Source organism: Anabrus simplex, chromosome 1 (genome assembly GCF_040414725.1).
Source record: "Anabrus simplex isolate iqAnaSimp1 chromosome 1, ASM4041472v1, whole genome shotgun sequence".
NCBI lineage: Eukaryota > Metazoa > Arthropoda > Insecta > Orthoptera > Tettigoniidae > Anabrus > Anabrus simplex.
The window spans coordinates 281,348,457-281,368,605 of record NC_090265.1 but is presented as its reverse complement, the minus strand read 5'-3'; the positions used below and the strand labels follow the sequence as shown (position 1 = coordinate 281,368,605).

General features: G+C 36.7%; 1 protein-coding gene across 1 annotated transcript in view; it reads right to left on the bottom strand.

Annotated features, from left to right (window-relative positions):
* The window catches only part of ap (apterous), a 659,168-nt gene extending 639,290 nt beyond the window's left edge, over positions 1–19,878 (bottom strand). Inside the window, exon 1 of the mRNA XM_067140597.2 lies at positions 19,768–19,878. Coding sequence (XP_066996698.1) covers positions 19,768–19,815 — 48 coding nt within the window. The 5' untranslated portion in view covers positions 19,816–19,878. The remainder of the gene's footprint in view (positions 1–19,767) is intronic.
* Positions 19,879–20,149: the final 271 nt, after the last annotated feature.

Sequence of the window (20,149 nt, the reverse complement as noted above, 5' to 3'; positions counted from 1 at the left end):
CATCGAATGGTGCCACAAAATCATCAGACACACATTCGTAAACTACTATCATTTTTTATTTGTTGCTAGGTTTTCTATATGAGTTAACTCGGAATATGACAGACGGGCGGTAAGGAGCACGTGGTGATGATTTCAAACGGCCTACATTATTTCAGTGCATAGTGTCACTTGTCTTGTATTTCAACTTGCTATACAGACCATATCTTGCCAGTGACGCCGTACCTTACACCACAATCAAACTCCATTGCAATGCAATCAACAACTGATATAGTAGATTGACGGTCGTGGTAAAAGCTATTCCATTATCAACTTCCTGTAGTTGTCAGTTTAACGAGCAAATATCGTTTTATTCCATTACGATTATACTTCACTTTTCAAAATTTCCTGTTCTATCACAGCTACTACTCTCATATTTTGAGAGGGTTCAGTTGATTCTCCACCCTCGCTCTTCGTGAGTTCTTCAGTCTTTTCTTTACAATGTTCGATTATCTCTGTCCACATTGCCTGTTTTGTCCTAGCTGAATGGTCAGCGTAGTGGTCTTCGGAGGACCCTGGGTTCGGAGAATTTAATCTTAAATTATTAATTCCCTTGGTCCGGGGACTGGGTATTTAATGAAAGACACACATCACACACATCACAATCCTCCACCACAATATCACGCAGTTTCCTATATACGGCAAATGCCTACCCTGTCGCAGGGTCTGCCTTTTAAGGGCTCACCAGGCTAGAAATAGCCACATGAAATTATAAATTATTACATATATCGCCTTATTTTAATTAATGGGAATGCTAGTTTCGTATCACAGAGTTAAAGCTCTGTCCTACCAAACAGTTTTACCTTCTAAAAGAGATCTGCTGTCTACTGCACCTAGAACAACCCTCAACCATCTCCCCGTCCTAATATTAATGTGCAGTTTATATTTTGAAACACAACGGGTCTGTGAACTTATACGTTTCGCGTAATATACAAATCAATTATATTTTCCTGAAAAATGCCCTACGCAGACACCTAACCGTACGTCGGTCTCAAAATAATTGGGATATAGTATCCATAGCAGTAACATTCATGATACCACGTTTCCTCATTAAGATCGCATAATAAAGGGTATAAAGCTTGATGATTTCTTCTTTCAACCTGAAATTCACGCTCTGCGTCATTATTGCAGTTCCACTCTGAGAGTCAACTCATGAATTTAGAGGTTTTAACATCTTCCAGGACAAACATAAAAAGGCATCTCTGTTTGCATTAAATCACTTATTGTGTTCTAGTTGGAGTTTTCCCACGTTCTAATCAAAGCAAATGTTTTATTCAACTTGTGCTGGTAATATGATTACAAAAAGAGCACCCTAAATTTACAGTGTTTTGAACTTTAGTTTGGCCCCCTATGTAGGAATCTAATCGCAATACAAAGCAATAGTTATTTGATTTTTAGTATTTATGCGCCCTAGACTATCATCACATTCTTATCATTCTTATCTTATCAAATTTCGAGATTAATGAATAATAATAATAATAATAATAATAATAATAATAGTAATAATAATACAGCCACTGTTTTTCAAATACTGATAAAACGCTTTTCAGGAACTACTCTCTTCTTTGTTAATTTCGCCATTTCAATGTCGCCATTATCGCTTCCTGCTCAAATCGTATATGTTTTGAATAGCCATGCAGACTTTCATAATGCAATCACCCTATCAAATAGAAAGAAGTAAACCCTCTAGGTACAGCATATTATCATTCTTCAGTGAATTACAGGTTACCAAAATTTTAGTGGAGGTTCTTCGAAGTACGAATGATGATAGTACCGACGATAAATTTTACAGGAGATATATTTGTGGGCTGCTCCGTTGCACGAATGGTCAAATATGACCATTTTTTTTAATACATGAGTTTCGTGGTAATAACTCCAAAGGGTACGTACGAATTTGGCATACATGAAGGCATTTCGATGGAATAATGCAGTTTTTCCACCATATTACAGGCTTCATAATGTCTGATTTCTGGCAGAACAACCAATGAACGCGAGGCTTTACATTCTCCCTTCAATATTGCCTTTAACAGCCCACACCTTCATACAATTTCTCAAGTAATCCCAAACGGAAATATAAATACTCAATCGACTGAGCACCCCACCCTTCAAAAAACACACACACACGAACCATCAAGAAGAATACACAAATGAAGTAAGAAAGCGTTAAGATATTATAAACATGGACACATAACCAGAATGCACTACCGTTTATAAAAAGAGATGGCTATCTCATCAAACATCTTTAAAATATTATATTAAAATTTTATATTCATGTATGTAAAAATTATACCAATTTTTAAACCACCAGATTTTTGAACATAAGGTCTATTTAACATGAGACTACTAATTGTAAATCTAGAAACTCTACGTACACCTTTATGCATAAATCACTACTTACAGTAATTATGAAACAGAAATTGCTTCGGTTTTCATTTACAGGGTTTGTAACCACTTCGCGCAATTCATGAGCACATCTTTATCAAATTTACGCTCAACTCGCAATGCACTGCCTTAAATGTTCCGTGCAACTCCGATTCAGATTCTGACAATAACTTACAACTCATGCATCCCCATTCTTCGTAGCAGTCGTAAATGTAAATAAGTAATGATTTAACTAGTTGTATTTCATATTTCGGAACATTTATTCACCTGAGCTATAAAACAAGCGCTTATTTGTGCACATTTTACGCATCGAGGAGTAAAACATCTTGTTATAATCAGTATGGAACAACTGTAAACAAAAAACAACAGTGGCCTACTCTATTTAAAATAATCATCTCTCCATAATAAATTAAATATCAAATAACCATAAAAGTGGTAGGTTGCACTAGGTTCAGCAGCTAAGAGTTATTTACATCAAACGTCCGTCGTATAGGGCCTATTGTATTTTAGAGGGCGGATTTTTCCTGTTTGTCTTTTTTTATTCATTTCCTGCTGTTACAAACCTTAATTAGTAGTTTCTACAGTGTCTATAATTACCCATTTGATGTGTTTGTACCTATTCTATTTGTTGATGCCTAAAAGAGTCTTTTTAGGCAATTTATCCTATTTTTACCATACAATTGTATTTACATTCGTATAGGCCTGGCCTGACCGTACATCAAGTGCCGTTTGTATTGAATCCCAGACGCTTGAGAAAAGAAACAGATTTTTGGTAGAAAATCTCGACATTGTTTGGCAGATTACCAAAACTTAGAGGAAGCACCAAGTAGCGTAAGCCAAGAACTGAATTTCAAACTGCAGCATGTTTGTAATCCAGGATGAAAAACCACTGCAGTGATTGGTAGTATTTTAGAAGGTGATTCCAGAACTTTGAACCGCATGAACGTTTGCCCTTTTGTTTCAAGTAAAGTAAAAATAAATTTCTCTCGGTATAAAAATACTCTGCGCGTCAACAGACAAGATTTAACTTCCGAATATCTTGAAATATATACGATACTTCATCGTGATTCAAGTTCTTGCGTGAAGTAGTGTAAATACTGTAGACTTGAAACTAAAAAATTACAGTATTCTATTTCCAAGTTGTATAGGCCTACCTAATCCAATTTTTACATTTTTATGACTATGTTTTGAATTTTAGTGCCTTTTCCCTGTAGATCAATAAGTACGAAGCCTAATCACCGGTTATAAACACTCTTATTCCATTGTGTTCTTCCTGACGTCACGGGTTCTTTAAGGTGGAAGTTCAACCCTGAGATCAAACAGGGATCCAACGTCGGCCATTCTGGGCTGAAAGTCAGCATCTCAGCCAACTGTTATTATTTACGTATGAGCTACGGTAATCACAACAGACTCAATCAGCTAGAGCGTTTTGGCTGTGTAGCTGAGAGTTTGCATTCGGGAGATATTGAATCGAATCCCACTGCCGGCAGTCCTGATGATGGTTTGCCATGGTTTCCCTATTTCCACACAGGCTGTACCTTAATTACGTCCACGGTCGCTAACTTCCCAAACCTAGCCCTTTCACATCCTTGCGTCGCCGGAAGCCTTCGATGTGTTAGGGAGACGTTAAACCACCGAGCGCCTAAGCCACTGCACTAATCGTGCCCCATCACTAAAATAAATAAATAAATAAATAAATAAATAAATAAATAAATAAATAAATAAATAAATAAACATTAAAAACTAAAATGAAGACTACCAAGACAGTCAATCATATTGGTGCAGTAATGATTATACTGCACTACCGCTGTGTTATTCGAAACATTGACGACGTATTAGTATTCCAGTGCACTAAGTAGACACTTCACCACTCCGGTACAATATAAAGTCGAACAGTGTGTACACAGATAAAAGTGTAAATATTAGCCCAGATAATATTTATGTGATTGTTACAGCGTTTATAAAGTGTTGAACACAATTGTCTTGAACAAGTTCTGTATAATATTTGTAAAACTAATTGGAGTAATTTTAATTAAACGGTTAAACCACATAATTACTCACATAAATTCGTAAAACATATATATCTGTACTGAACATAAATTTGATTTATACAACAAGATGAACATTTGAAAAACGATGAAAATTACAAAAATGTAATTAAAGTATGAAACCAAACAACTTTTGTCAAAGTGAAACTAAAGCTATGAATTATCTGTGCTGCCGCGTACACGGCAATTTAAGACTTGTAAGTAGTTACTCTCTCAATCACGCCAGTTAAGTCATTTTTAGCAAAGTTACAGAATATTTCTCATTTTAAGCCACTAGCAAGGGTATGTGTCTGTTTATGTTTCACTCCACTTCTAAAAGCTTTCAACAATGAGGTAGACCTTATTTTCTTGATTCCTTGACACGGCGTAAGCCCAAAAGCCTACATCATGTCTATAAGTATGGGCCCGTGAAAGCATCAACCGGAAACAATGAGATATTCTTTCCATACGGATTTTCAAAATCCTGATACCCTCACATTATTATTATCGTCAATATTATTATTTGTCAGCTCTTAACTGGGTATTGTTGTTTCCTATTTTCATTATTAAATTATTTACAAATTCTTCAAAACAAGATCTTGAATTTCATTATGGTTTCTAAACACGCCACTATCCAGGCACGTGAGTCATGGTGCGTATTTTAAGGTATCACAACAAGAAGAAAGTCTACAGAACGAATTTCTCAAAATAAGTACTGTTGTATGAATAAATAAATATGTAATTCATTAATTAGTTAATTCGCATCAGAAATAACAAAATTGGAAAAACAAAGGAACATAAAGAAAAAAGGTATATGTACATTTATCCGCTTACAAGACGAGAGACCGGGCGAGTTGGCCGTGCGGTTAGGAGCGCGCAGCTGTGAGCACGCATCCGGGACATAGTGGGTTCGAACCCCATTGTCGGCAGCCCTGAAGATGGTTTTCCGTGGTTTCCCATTTTCACACCAGGCAAATGCTGGGGCTGTACCTTAATTAAGGCCACGGCCGCTTCCTTCTCATTCCTAGGCCTTTCTTGTTCCATCGTCGCCATAAGACCTGTCTGTGTCGGTGCGACGTAAAGCAACTTTAAAAAAAATGAATACGAGAGAGTGAGTACATATTCTTTGATTACTCCCCTCTTAGCAGCCTCTTACGACATGCAGGGGGGTATTCGCTTCAAACACAGGGGAAATAAAGAATTCCGATAAACTAAAAGAAATATGTAGCAACAAGGTCTAGGTCCAACAATATGGCAGCTCATCCAGCATACAACATTCCCATGCAATGTCACAAAACAGCCTCACCTCCGTCCAACAAAATGGTCGCTGATTTAGCATACAGTTTAGGTCATCACTTTTCACAAGAAACGTAATATGAGAAAAATTCTGCTGGCCTCGGTGATGTAAGGGGCTTTGCTGTGACCTAGACGAAAAGCCGGTCAAAGACGTGGAAACTCGTTTAAAACACGGTTCCATCTTTACACTCTTTGAATAATATCAACGTATCAACTTCTAAATTTTCTACATTTTCCGGTTTATATTCAAGAAAAGAATTAAACAAATAAATACAATTAAAGTGAAATTTCATCAAATATGTCCACGTGCGTCTGGAAATCAGTATTCGAAGCCAATACGGCAAGCCAAGGAAGAGTTCTGGTATACGGTAATAACGTGGGGAAGATGATGCTGAAGACTGATTGCCTGCTTACCACGGTGTCTGCTTACTATACACGCAAAACTGCTTACGCTGAATTGATGGCGTTAATTTCAGGCAGACACCCTGCCCAAAAACATATCCATATTAAAAGTACCACAAGTGTGACAAAAATCTAGCCCGACGCCTGAAGACAAATATTCGGTCAAATTCTTTTAATAAAACAGAATAGCCTTCTGAAATAACAAATACTTGCTCAGTTTCGGGTGAAGTGATATCCAATTTGGTACTGAAAATCACACAAAAATATTCAACTACCACTCTGTCACATGTTGAGTGAGCACTACTACAGTAACCTCAAGTATAAATTCTTCAGATGTTATGGGAATGGGGGGATAAAATTCCGTATGCAATTAATAATGTCATTTTTTTTAACGTTTGGCATGGACATTAAATGACGCCAAGTGTCTGAATTTTGTCCTGCAAGAGTTCTCTAACGTGGTAGGAGATGACGACACGGATCTGCCGCATTAAATACACCTAAAAACCATTGAACTTGACCGGTATCGAACCTGCTCTCTTGGAAACAGAAAGATATCGATTAGTTGAATGCACTACTGAGTTCAAATATAATAATAATAATAATAATAATAATAATAATAATAATAATAATAAGAAGAAGAAGAAGAAGAAGAAGAAGAAGAAGAAGAAGAAGTTAAATAGGGCTACAGGTACGCAAGCTACTCGCCCTAAACGCTTACACCCTTCTCGCAAGAGCCTTTCCAATCTTTGAGACGTCCGCTGTCGATCTCCCACCGATCTATTAACCGGTCAAGCATTTTTTTTCCCCAAAAATTCCCCTCTAACCCTCAACATACTTTCTAAAAACTGTTCTGTCATGAATTTCAGCCCGTGTTATGCTTCCTTCCTGTAGATCTTCGTGCACCTACCTCACTCAGTCAGCGGGGATAGGTTTTCTATTTCTCCTGAAGCGCAAGCCTCATATGCGAATATTCCCGGTTTCTGTTACAAATTCGAATTTACAGATGCTCAATTAATTACATAACAAGGTCACATAAACTTCAGGTTTGAGACTGGACTCGAGTTGACAGCAGGTACAGTTCAAAAGAGTAATCGGAAGGTGATTAATTTAAAATGTATTAAGAGAATTCTGCCAAACACATCGGCGGAAAATGTGTATATCACATTATATAATCCTTTCACTGAACAAAAGCCTTCGACTGACGAACGAGGAAAAAAAAAGCGTAACTGATAATCCATTCTCTGTGTTTTAATGTCCCGCGCATGTCATCAAGGCCAGTAAGAACATTTAATAACACCGTAACTAAAACAAAATTCTCCACTTTACAAGCTCTACACCGAGCACGCAGCTGCGAGCTTGCATTCGGGAGATAGTGGGTTCGAACCCCACTGTCGGGAGCCCTGAAGATGGTTTTCCGTGGTTTCCCATTTTCACACCAAGCATACGCTGGGACTGTAACTTAATTAAGGTCACGGTCGCTTACTTCCCACTCCTAGCTCTTTTCCTATCCCATCGTCGCCATAAGACCTATCTGTGTCGGTGCGACGTAAAGCAACTTATAAAAGAAAAAAAGCTCTACAGCAATTCTGTTATATCAAAGTTCATCCTAACTTATTCATAAATTCATATCTGCTACAATAAAACTGCCAATTATCGAATGTTATAAGCTTACTCCAGTCCGTTCCTTTTTTTTTTTTTTTTTTTTCCTGGCGCTACAGATGTATTTCTGAACATTCTCGGCGAACAGAACACACTGGCTTTAGCTTATGAACCCTAACACGAGTTTCATAATTCAGACAAACGGAATTTAAAGAGGGTTTAATGACATCCACGTTTATTCACTCAAAAGGGAAACTGTCTCCTCATTTAGTTTCTGTTATAGCCAAATTAAAAAATTCAGCCTACCGCAGAAAGCATCTAGTAGATTTCAACCGATAATGTTTCCAAAAGCGGTGTACTTACTCTGAAACTGAAGGATATAGTGCAACTGTATGCTAGAATTAAACAGAAAAAATAATTTAATATTCTTCTATCATCAATGAAGTCAAAAACCGAAACAAAGAGGAAATCTTCGTTTACGGAAGCTCCTGAATGGTATAAACGGGATGGTAAATTTACTCCGATCATCAGTTAAAGAAATGTGTAGCCATCTACGTCTCAGAGTTAAAGATTTTCTAGTGCTTTTCTATACATAATTAGGAATTAGGTTTTAGAAGAGGAAGTAGTAGAAGAAGTAGAAGCAGGCCCCTTTAAACAATCATCATAATCATTATGAACAAGAAGAAAAAGAAGAAGAATACTGGTTTTAAGTCCCACTAACTACTTTTACGGTTTTCGAAGACTCCAAGATGGAGAATTTCTCACGCAGGTATTTTTTACGTGCCAGTAAATCCAGCGGCACGAGGTTGGCGTATGTGAGCAATTTCGAACATTCCCGGACTGTGCCGAGGTTCAATTCACCAACTTGGGCTCAGAAAGCCAGAGTCAGCGTAGCATTAGAGTTTGTATTTCTTTCATTTATCTGTCAGGTTTCATAAATGTATGTACAATTTTACGTTGTTTATTCGTAAGTATTCTGAAACATGTACGTACCGTATCTCGGTTTCTCAGTAACTGGGTGGTAATAACTCTCTCCATTGGTCATACGCATAAATGAACAAATCCAATAAAAATAAAGTCAACCTATATCAAATTAATTCTATTTGGGAGTGAATATTTTTGAAAAGTAGAACAACGTGAGAAAACTGTTCCTGTGAGATTCTAAAAATGAGAAAGACCTCCCAAGTGTCTGGGCAGTGCAGCAAGGGCTGACTCAACTACAACCGGTAAAATTATCGTACTTTGATTTCCGTAGTCAGTGTAACCGCATGCCAAACATGCAGATCTAGAGGAACATAATTGTAAATAGTTTTGTTACTACATTTCAAATGAGACATGGCAAAATAATACTCTTGAGGCTGGTCTGTAACATGTATTTCAACTAACGGTAGATAGATACAGAATACCTTGGAGAAATGTTTAATTTTATACCGTACAATGTAATAAAAATTCAAGTCATTATTCATCCACTCCCTGTTGAAGAGAATTTCAGGTAGGCTTTACAAATAGACAAGGACTCGTTTCTACAAACAATACGTTAACGCTACTAACTGAGCCAAATTCATGAACGAACTCCATATCTGCAGGAGTCAACCATACGGCCGTAGAAATCCAATACCTTTCTAAAAGGACCGTAAACGACTGGAGGCAGGGGAGAGGTCACGGCCATTTTAAATGAGGCTGACTGTAACGTAGTAGCTGACATGGAATTGTCCAAAATTTCTCACCAGACACTGTTTTAGGAACCCAGGATGGTAATGGACCTTGTATCACATTGTCACTTGTCAATCAGCTTGGTTTTTCAGAGGATGTATTATTGCTATTATTTATTTAGTTATTTATTTATTTATTTATTTATTTATTTATTTATTTATTTATTTATTTATTTATTTTCCTTAAATTGTACATGTACGATCTATGACTGGTAGATGGATAAAGGGCAAGCCCAACAACTAATACGGAAGTGACTCCATCCCCACAATATACTTTACGAATTAAAAAGCGCGTCTATGAATACCACCTACCGAAATTTTGTTTTGACGGCACGAAAAGATTGGTTTGTAATTCATTAAACTTCATGACGAGAAACTCTTCTGCCTATAGTGCGTAATTATTTGAAATTGGCAGTTAATGAGAAGTAAGGCTATAACAGGTAATGGCAGTAGGGTATTTACCCATCCACGTGTACAGTAAATCTCACCGTGCACTTTCATGGATAAGCTGTTAAAATCCAAAATTTCTCCAAGACTCAGAAATTTCACCATTCGAAGATCCGAGCTTCGAATGCCGGTCCTGACTTTGAGAATAGCTACATTTTGTTTTCCTGTACTAATTGCAGGCAAATACCGTTACTGAACCTCACTTCAAGTTCGGGAGTGTTTTCCCTAATCCTAGGCACAATACACATTTCACGAGAATACACGTTATCAGATGGTCTTACACATACAAAGTCTATACTAATGGAAATGAAAACATACCCGTAACACGAATTAACAATAACTATGCTTTGTCAGTACGACATGGCTCAGGTTTTGAAGGAGAGCAGTGGTTCGAATCTCTGGCCTCAGGCGAGACTTCCTCACTGCTTAGGGTAAATGCTGAAACTGTAGGTCTACTCTGTCGAAGATCACAGTATACGACTAGCAGTTTCATCCCCACAAATGTACACCAATATACGACCCTCTTTCGCAGACTTAAGTCCGAAGAGAGGAATTAAAATGTGCTGTAGAAAAGTAGAAAGAAACCAAACAAACTCATTCCTGCAAAAGTATGTTATTTAGATGTTCACAGGACTCCCTCTCAGTCTGTTGTAGGCCTTCTCTACAGTATATCATCATATTCAAACTTCAAATCATATTCAAACTCACAAGTAGATGAGGGTTCGAGTGTTCGGTTCGTTCACTGACAAAAGGTTTCTATACAGATCATACTATGATGATTATTACCATGTTAATAATAATAATAATAATAATAATAATAATAATAATAATAATAATAATAATAATAATAATAATAGGACCTATGCCGGGCTGAGTGGTTCAGACGGTTGAGGCGCTGGCCTTCTGACCCCAACTTGGCAGGTTCGATCCTGGCTCAGTCCAGTGGTATTTGAAGGTGCTCAAATACGTCAGCGTCGTGTCGGTAGAAGATTAACTGGCACGTAGAAGAACTCCTGTGGGATTCAATTTCGGCACATCGGTATCCCCAAAACCCGCAAAAGTAGCTAATGTGACGCAAAGCCAATACCATTATTATTATTATTATTATGATAGGACCTACATACAATTATAAGTCAAATATTTTTCTGCTCGTAACATTCGGCAGTGTCTCTAGATTTTGTGAAAGGAAATTAAATAACGTCGATATCAGCATCGAAATTACTGTGTCGTAAGATTATTTGTCAAATAAATATTTGAGCAATAAGACGGCTTCGTCTTATTTTGTTCACTTTTCTTCATCGTATTATTATTATTATTATTATTATTATTATTATTATTATTATTATCATCACAAATTGCGCTCATTATCTTAAAGTAAAGCGTATGTGATATTTTGCTCTTTTGGGGTTGGGCATGTCGAGTGTTAAAGAAATAGAACATTTATACCAAGTAAACTTGGGTCTGATATTGGGAAGAAGCTAAACCACACAGTGTGTATGAGTGTGCGATGACAAGTTGACAAGGGTATACCCTGAGGATTATATTCACTTGCCAGCACTAGTCCTCTTGTGTCGGTCACCCTTGCCACTCGCCCGAATGCGGACGTTGAGCTCGCAGAACACCCAGTGTCTCTCATGGTTTTCAAATTTAAAGTGCTGGCTTGCAAATTTGGTAGAACACCAAAAGACGAAACTCAAATTTGCAGAGGTTTCATAGAAACCGTACAAATGAAAGTATTTGTAAGTCATCAAGGCATTTGAGATAATATTGAATTAAATCTCGCTGAAGTCAGTGGCTTTTGGTGGTGTTTAAATGCCACAACTCTTTGTCATTGGATTCCGGCACGTTTAAGTACTTCTTTTGCGGCAAAATATCTATACACCGATATTTAGGCCATAAGAAAAGCAATAGACTTTAAAGAAATAGTATTATTAATATTCTAGCTCTCTGTGGATTAGTGGTAGAGTGTCGGCTTCCGGATTTCAACATCGCGGGTTCAAACCCGGCAGAAGCAGCCGTAAAAGCGGAAGGAAGTCCGTTCGAACACTCCATGCCGTACAATATCGGAATACAAAAGATCTCCGGTGATACATTTGGTGTTTACCTGACAAAATACTCAGCCATAGATCGCCTAAGTAATAATAATAATAATAATAATAATCTCAACCTCAATTCTTATAGCACAGACTTAAACTTGCATAATTCCAATGGCTTATACAATAGGCTACCTAAGAATGATATTTTCAGACTTAAAAACATTTATATAAGATGTATTGTGAAGAAATCGTGGGAAATCGATGCATTACAATAAAAGTAAGCAGGAGTGTCCAATAGTTTGAAGCTAATCATCCCCATATAGGCTATTGGAAGAAAAAATCAGAGATTACAGTATGCCTACTTAAACACGGTCAAAATCATTCCTATCTTCAAAAATGTTTCTTTGACCGTTTTATGTAATATTTTGACGGAATACCCTTGAAGTGATTGCAGATGAATATACTTACGCCGACTAAATGGTAAAAATGAAGTGATATCAATTCTGTTTTTAAACTGAGTGGGCTGGTTTCGTATTAAGGTCGTGTAGTTATAGACTTTCATTCGGTGTATGAGTTCAAACTCTTATCTTAAGGCTTGAGTTACCTTTAAAATCAGTCGCATACACTTAATTTCTTACGAACTGCCGAATATCATGCATTACTTTGCCAGAGTTTGTACTGTGTTACCAAGACTGGAATGGATGCCTCGAAACTTGAAATCACATTATCCCACTATTTGACGGTTAATGTGTAAAATAAAGTGGAAGAACCACACCGAGGACAGTCACTGTAGTTGATTTGAATCTAGGATCTAATAGTAATGTTATTAGTTTTCCGGTCCGCTAAGTACTTTAAGGGCTTTTTGGAGATGCCGAGGCGCGTGTATTTAGTCCCGCGGGAGTTCTTTCAGGTGCCAGTAAATCTACCGACACGGGGCTGACGTATTTGAGCACTTTCAAATACCACCGGACTGCCAAGTCCGGGGTCAGAAGGCCAGCGCCTCGACTGTCTGAGCCACTCAGCCTGGCTGAATCTAGGATCTCTGAACATCTCTTTTTGTATCATACGAGTAACAAACAACTGGTGTGTTTAGTAATGCATCCTGCTCAGAGACTTTATCCCTTTGCTAGTGATGTCAAATTAAAAATCTTTTCTCACCAACCGTAATTGAGGATTATTCTCTCTTCTCTGGGAGTTCTTTATTTTCTTAGTGATCTTTTCCTCCCCTTCAGCTTTAAATATGAATGTTTACGAGGGTACAGTTTCTAATACCTACTCTAATCATATTCCTGACACAAACTGTTCAAAATGTAGGAAGACTTTTTTTCCTAGTTGTTTTACGTCGCACCGACACAGGTAGGTCTTACGGCGACGATGGGACAGGAAAGGGCTGGGAGTGGGAAGGAAGCGGCCGTGGCCTTAATTAAGGAACAGCTCCAGCATTTGCCTGGTGTGAAAATGGGAAACCACGGAAAACCATTTTCAGGGCTGCCGACAGTGGGGTTCGAACCTACTATTTCCCGAATACTGGATACTGGCCGCACTTAAGCGACTGCAGCTATCGAGCTCGGTGTAGGAGGACAAATGGTGTCACAGATTTATCTAGAAAGCCCATATTCGAAGTATTTTCGTGGTTCTCTTAGATATTGACTATATATTTTAGGATGCATGTAGACTTCCATAATGCCTTCTCTCCATTTAGTTTTTAAAATATACATTTCATTAAAGAAATGAACAATACCGTTCTCCTTAAGATCTATAATACAGAGAAAGGAATTTTCCTTTATCAATAACATCACCAAGAAAGACAAAGACATCTCCCTAACAATGACATACGGCATGTTTCTTGTGAAGTATGATGATAAAATCAACTTTCTATTTAAATTACAAAGTAGTAGTCGCGTTTGCTTCACACCACCGTATTCTAGAAAAAAATATTCAAACATAACACCACAGTTTCTTGATAGGAGCAATGAAAGTCCTAGACATCGATCCGGTGTGTATGAATGCCATTCGACAGTAACTTATCTATAATTCTACATGATTATTTAATTTGCGAATAGAAATATTGGAAAAAGAGCTGAAGGACAGGAATTACGGTATCGTTTCCTTTGATTGACATGAGTATAGGAGGATTTGGAGAAAATTTATCATTCTGATTATCCGCCAAATGTCGGCATAGCTCTTCGCCTAAACCTTTTACAAAACGTGTATCAGAACGCATGGCTCTACAGAAAGAAATCATCATTCCAGACAAGCAATTAAACATTCTAACCACCAGAGTATGCAGACAGAATAAATTCAAAACTAAAAGAAGTTGTGTAGTATAGGCTAATGTATATTTAAAGCGTTAGGTGAAGAACTAAGAAAGCTACTATTTTGGAGCAACACAATGGAAGTTATTATTCCCATTAAGAATAATATGTATATAACTAACTACATTTGTATCTTACCATAATATTATGCATTGTCCGTGAGCTAATTGCATTTTACACATTTGTAGCGAGGGGTTAGCACTATTACTTGCCGTCTTCGGAGGCCTGGTTTCGATGCCCGATACTGCCAGAGATTTAAGAATGGCAGGATGACTGGTATGTGGTTAAAATGAAACATGAAACTCACCTTTATTGGGAGTGGCCTGAAAAGAATAGGACCACCTCGAGACGAGGACACGTGTTTACGTTTAGACTATACATGTACATATTATTTTCCACTTAGGAAATGAAAACTGTATTAAGTATAAAACTATGAGATGATAAAAATATAACAGTTCCGAAGAATTAAAACGACGACTATGAGATAATGTCATGGAGAATGCTAGAAAACAGATGATAATAATAATGTTTAAGGTCCTTTTAACATCTTTTAGTCTCTTAAAACATCCTAGTGACGCAGTTTAAACCTGAGAGTGGCCCTTTAATGCGGCAGTAAAGCTATTGGCGCGGGTTTCACGTTAAAAATGATCATAATACTTAATTGGCTGCGCCGGGAATAAATTCCGCAACTTGAGAACAGAATGCTAGTGCTATTCAACCGACCTATTGCTGTGCGAAGAAAACGGCTATCGGAGGTATCGATACCAGGGGATGATTAAAATCTTGAGGATTTGCGTATAGCCGTTTATGCTCGGAAAATCATCAAATTCTCCCTCGCCTTTTCGTAATTTCTTGGATATGTTCGGTAAATACCATGCATAAATTGTGCTTTGTTCTTCCACGGCTTTTTATAGGACTTTACTTACATTTCTGACATTCATTCCTGTACTGACACAGCTGAGTAAGTTTCGCATACCAATAATTGTTATTGATATGCAGCATATTTTGTTTATATAAAACAGTTCCACTAGAATGGGAAGAATTCGCTTCCTGTCAAAAGATAATAGGTCTACGCCTTGTGAGTTATGACAAGATGCGAAGAATATCACTCAGTAATGTAAACAATTGTTGGTAATTTGACACCCTCGAGTGTTGTACTGTAGTGCTTGTAATTCACCTACCTTCTGCTGTGTTCAACTTAACACAGGCCTACTAATTACTATCTGCCCAGTAGAATCTCTCTATTGCGATAAATGTTCAGAATATCCAAAATGAATATAATGTCATAATTAATAATAATAATAATAATAATTTATTTCGTATGGTTATTGTTAGCCTGGTGCAGCCCTTTAAAGGCAGACCCTCCGCCAAGGGTGGGCGGCATATGTCATGTGTGGGAAACTGCGTATTATTGTGGTAAAGAATAGTATTGTGCGTGGTGTACGAGTTGCAGGAATGTTGGAGACAGCAGAAAAACCCAGCCCCCGTATCAATGGAAATCACCATTTAAGATAAAAATGCCCGAACCGGCCGGAAATACAACCCGGGATCCTCTGAACGGAAGGTGACTAAGTTTTATCATTTAGCCATGGAGCCACACAATGTCACGATGTAATTCCTAGAAAAATACATGTTAATGTGGGTGATAGCATTATTATTAATAATAACCCATAATATGGCGAAAAATAATCATATGCTGTACCATAAATAAATGAATTAAATAAATAAATAAATAAATAAATAAATAAATAAATAAATAAATAAATAAATAAATAAATAAATAAATAAATAAATAACAGCTTCCAGAAAATAGACTAACCCACCAAGTTCTTGAAAGAGTTGATAAACTGAAGAATTTCCCTTGGATACAACAAACAAAAGTGGACGTGAAGAACGCACAAGTTCAACCTGAAGACATTTTGAATCGAAATATATATAGAAAGAAAATTGACAAGTGGAAAGTTACTCCAGAGAATGAAGTACCAAAAAGAGCAGGTACCAAGTGGACGGAAGAACGGAAAAGGATCTTTAGTCAACAGATGAAAGCGTTCTGGATCCTCCGCAAACGAAATCATAAATAAAGCTTCGTGTGTTCCAAAAGGGACCATTCACGTATAATAATAATAATAATAATAATAATAATAATAATAATAATAATAATAATAATAATAATAATAATAATAATAATAATAATAATAAATAACAGCGCACTCAGTAAACCCTCCCCTACGTATTGATTTAAGGAAACACTGTACATTTATATGGTAAAATAAAGATGAAACGTTCAGAAAAGAACGAGGAGAAAGCATAATTTTGGAAAATATTGTAAAGTTACCAGAGTGTCAGATTTTTGTTCATTGTCATTAAAGGAGTATCGAAAGGGATCCACAACTTCTAAGGACCTAAATTCAAAGCTTTCCTGAAATATATGAGCAATTACAAATTTTACCATTTAAACATGGCATCAACTAACGGGTACGACTGAAAATAAATTCAGGTCTAGGAAAGGGAAAAAAGCGTGGAAATTATCTCGGCTGAAGATGATCTTCTCATTCAGAAACTTTTACAAATATCTTCCAAGCAAACCTTCCATGATTTACTGTCTCATTCCGAATATTATTCTCCCGAAAATTAACCGACTTTATTTTAGCCCCATACAGCTTTTACAAAGGCGTATACAGCAAAAGACATTAAAGGATTTAAATGATTGCAAAATCTGAAAATAAACATTCTCGATTATTTGAAACATTTAAAGAATAAATCTAATGATCCACAATAATAATAATAATAATAATAATAATAATAATAATAATAATAATAATAATAATAATAATGTTTTTAAACTCCCCTTTCATTGCTATAGGCCTAGATTTTAAAAATCACTAGTGTCGGAATTTTTTTCCGGCGGAGCTTCCCTTTTTAACTCACTGAAAGCAAATGACAAGGAGTTTTCGCACCTCAAGCACCCTTAAACACTAACCGACTCCCCTAATGACGTTTTGAATTCTCAATATCCTCGGAAAGTGAAAACCGAAAATCAAAGTATCACCAGAAAAGTGTGAAAAGCTACAGTATTTCTCTCAGTGCATCGTATGGCCTAAGCAGATCAGATAATAATTAAATAATCCTTCGGACGAGTGAATGCACTGTTTAGGGGAAGCTGATGTTTCCTGCGCATAATTTTTACCAGAGGAGGGGCTTTGAGGCTGTTCCAGAGAAACCTATTGGCGCCAGAGCATCTGGGGTCAGTCGAACGAGCCCGACCTTTATCTCATATCCGTAAACACTTCCTCATTCCGCTCACAAGTCATAAACAATTTTCCGCTTCCATTAATAATAATAGTAATAATAATAATACGATAAAGTACGGTATATGATTTATACTGTTTCAATTTTCAGTATTCCTTTACTAACGATGCGGTATAATTCATTGAATTATATTATAGCCATCATCACTGCATAAGAAAATGCCATTTTTTAAATAATGTTTATGGTTCCGCTATGGAGTATGGTAGCAGAGTGCAGTCCAAGAATATATTACAACTTGATGAAAGTAGAAATGATGGATCCTCTCCACTGGACTTGATATTTAGAGTTTTTTTTTCAGGAATAGTAGCATTATCATTTCAGCCTCTCATTTATTACAACTAACAAAGCCATTCATTTAATGTCCTTTTCACTGTGAATAGTCTTCAGAGAATTAGGTGCAGTATTTCCTATTCGAAGGCGTTCTTTGACGCTCCAATAGACCTCTCCCACATTTACCGTAGGATAAGTATACCCAAACACCCTGGAAGTTATTTAAATTTAAAAGGTCTGGCTTTTCAGTTATCTGAAAAGTCACTGAAGCTGATGAAAGCCAGCTCTACTCTGCATTAAACGTGAGTTATTTTAAGTACCTTACTTTCATCAACTGATCCCGGTTACCTGATTTCGGAAAGAAAACCTTGTTTTTTGTAAACAGCTTGACAACTCAGAAACTTGAGGTAACCTCTCGGCAATAAAAGCCTTACGCCGATTCATTTCATTTTCAGGTAACTTATGAATGTATTTATGCATAAATTAGTTTTGACAGACTGAAGGACCTAACCGTTATAAATCGTGCTTTTTTGTCTTAAAATGTGCTTTAGTCATCCTATTATAACAGTGAACCTGCAGGACATCACTAAGAAGACGACTCATCCTATAATAAATTCAGGATACTTGTGTGTTAAACTAATTTTAAACTGTAAGGTATCCAAAAGATAACATACTTCACAATTTTAATTTAAAGTGTAAATTGTTTCCAAGAGTGCTATCAATATAGGCTGATGTATGTATGGTATAAAGTCTATCTATACCAGTTAAAAGGGCACGTCCCACAATAATTCTATCTCGAAAACAGAATTCTGTTCTGTAAAAATCTGCGATTCGGGACTTTAATAACTAGCCTGTGGTTTTAATTTAATCTATTAAGAGAACCAGCAGAGGCAGCTATTTTGTAATGCACCTTTATAATACATACTATGAAAGACAAACAATGCCATTTTTCACCTCTTAAAATAACAGCTACGATCATCACTACTTCGACTCTCTTATACACAAATTCATCCACGAGGTTTCGTGGTTAATAAAACTGATCACTGTATTCATACAACAGATATTGTCACTTAAGAGTTCAAGCAAGCAACATTTAAATAATGTGTTGGAATTGAATATAAATCCATTAATATACAAAATAATGTCTTTCACTTTCGGAGTAGATCGAACAGTTAAAACATTATTATTATTATTATTATTATTATTATTATTATTATTATTATATTAATACCTACCCTTATAATATAGGTCTACTTGAACCATATAGTAAAATGTTCTCCCGAATTATTACGTAAACAAAAATATTTCATAGAAATAACTGAAACACCTAAACACAATCGCTTATTTATTAAAACTTCTAAGGGATAGTGTTATCAAAATTATAACAATATTTCGGGTTATTATGTTACATAGCCTGCACACTAGTATCCCCTATTCTCGAGATCACTTCCGATCACTGTACAGTACTTATTCTAATGCAGCGTGTTATCAGAAATATATTTCTATTTGTCATGTTTTAAAAATGCCGTCATTCGAAGGTAAATATCAGAGTTGCAGAATCATATAAACTCATAAATAATCAAAAAGAAAGAATCGATATAATTCTTTTTTGTGTTATCAGTTCCATGTAACTATAAAAATATTTGTTTACGTTTTAGAGGCACGCTGTCACATCACAGACACCCCCGCAAACAGTCATGAAAAATGGTCTGGAAAATATTGGTACTTGGTGATCGTATTGTGTACCAATTCAGTTCCGTAATTCCTGTATACAACTGACATATTGTGAAAAATTATGAAATATATTTAGTTATCAATTAAAAATGATTGTTTTAATTCCTAATGCTGGAAAAGAATACGTCAAAGACAACATTGTTGTTAATGTTCACGCGTTTGCTGGGTTACGAAAGTAAGTAAGGTATGGAGAAAAACTTACCCAATGCATCCCGATATGCTCCACCGGCGTTTCCTCATACACTCCCATCAGTAAGGGTGCACAAGCACTTCGGACGGGCGCGAGTGCGGGCGCCAGGTCTCTTCGCCGCCGCAACTGACAGCCCGCCAGCCCAGCTCCCACTCGCCCGGCCGCCCGTTCACTCACACACACAATGGGGGTGAACAAGAAAAAATATCACCGACTGTTTGGCTTTTCAGGAAACCCCCTCACATTTGTTTTAAGAAAGCAAGAAAAATTTTCGGTGAGAAGCAACACATACGACGCTGTGGAGCCACTAAGACACCCCAGAAATGATACACTTGACACCCACAACCATTTATTTTGTTTGTTTATATCATCGAGTCACTCACTCCTCTTTCCT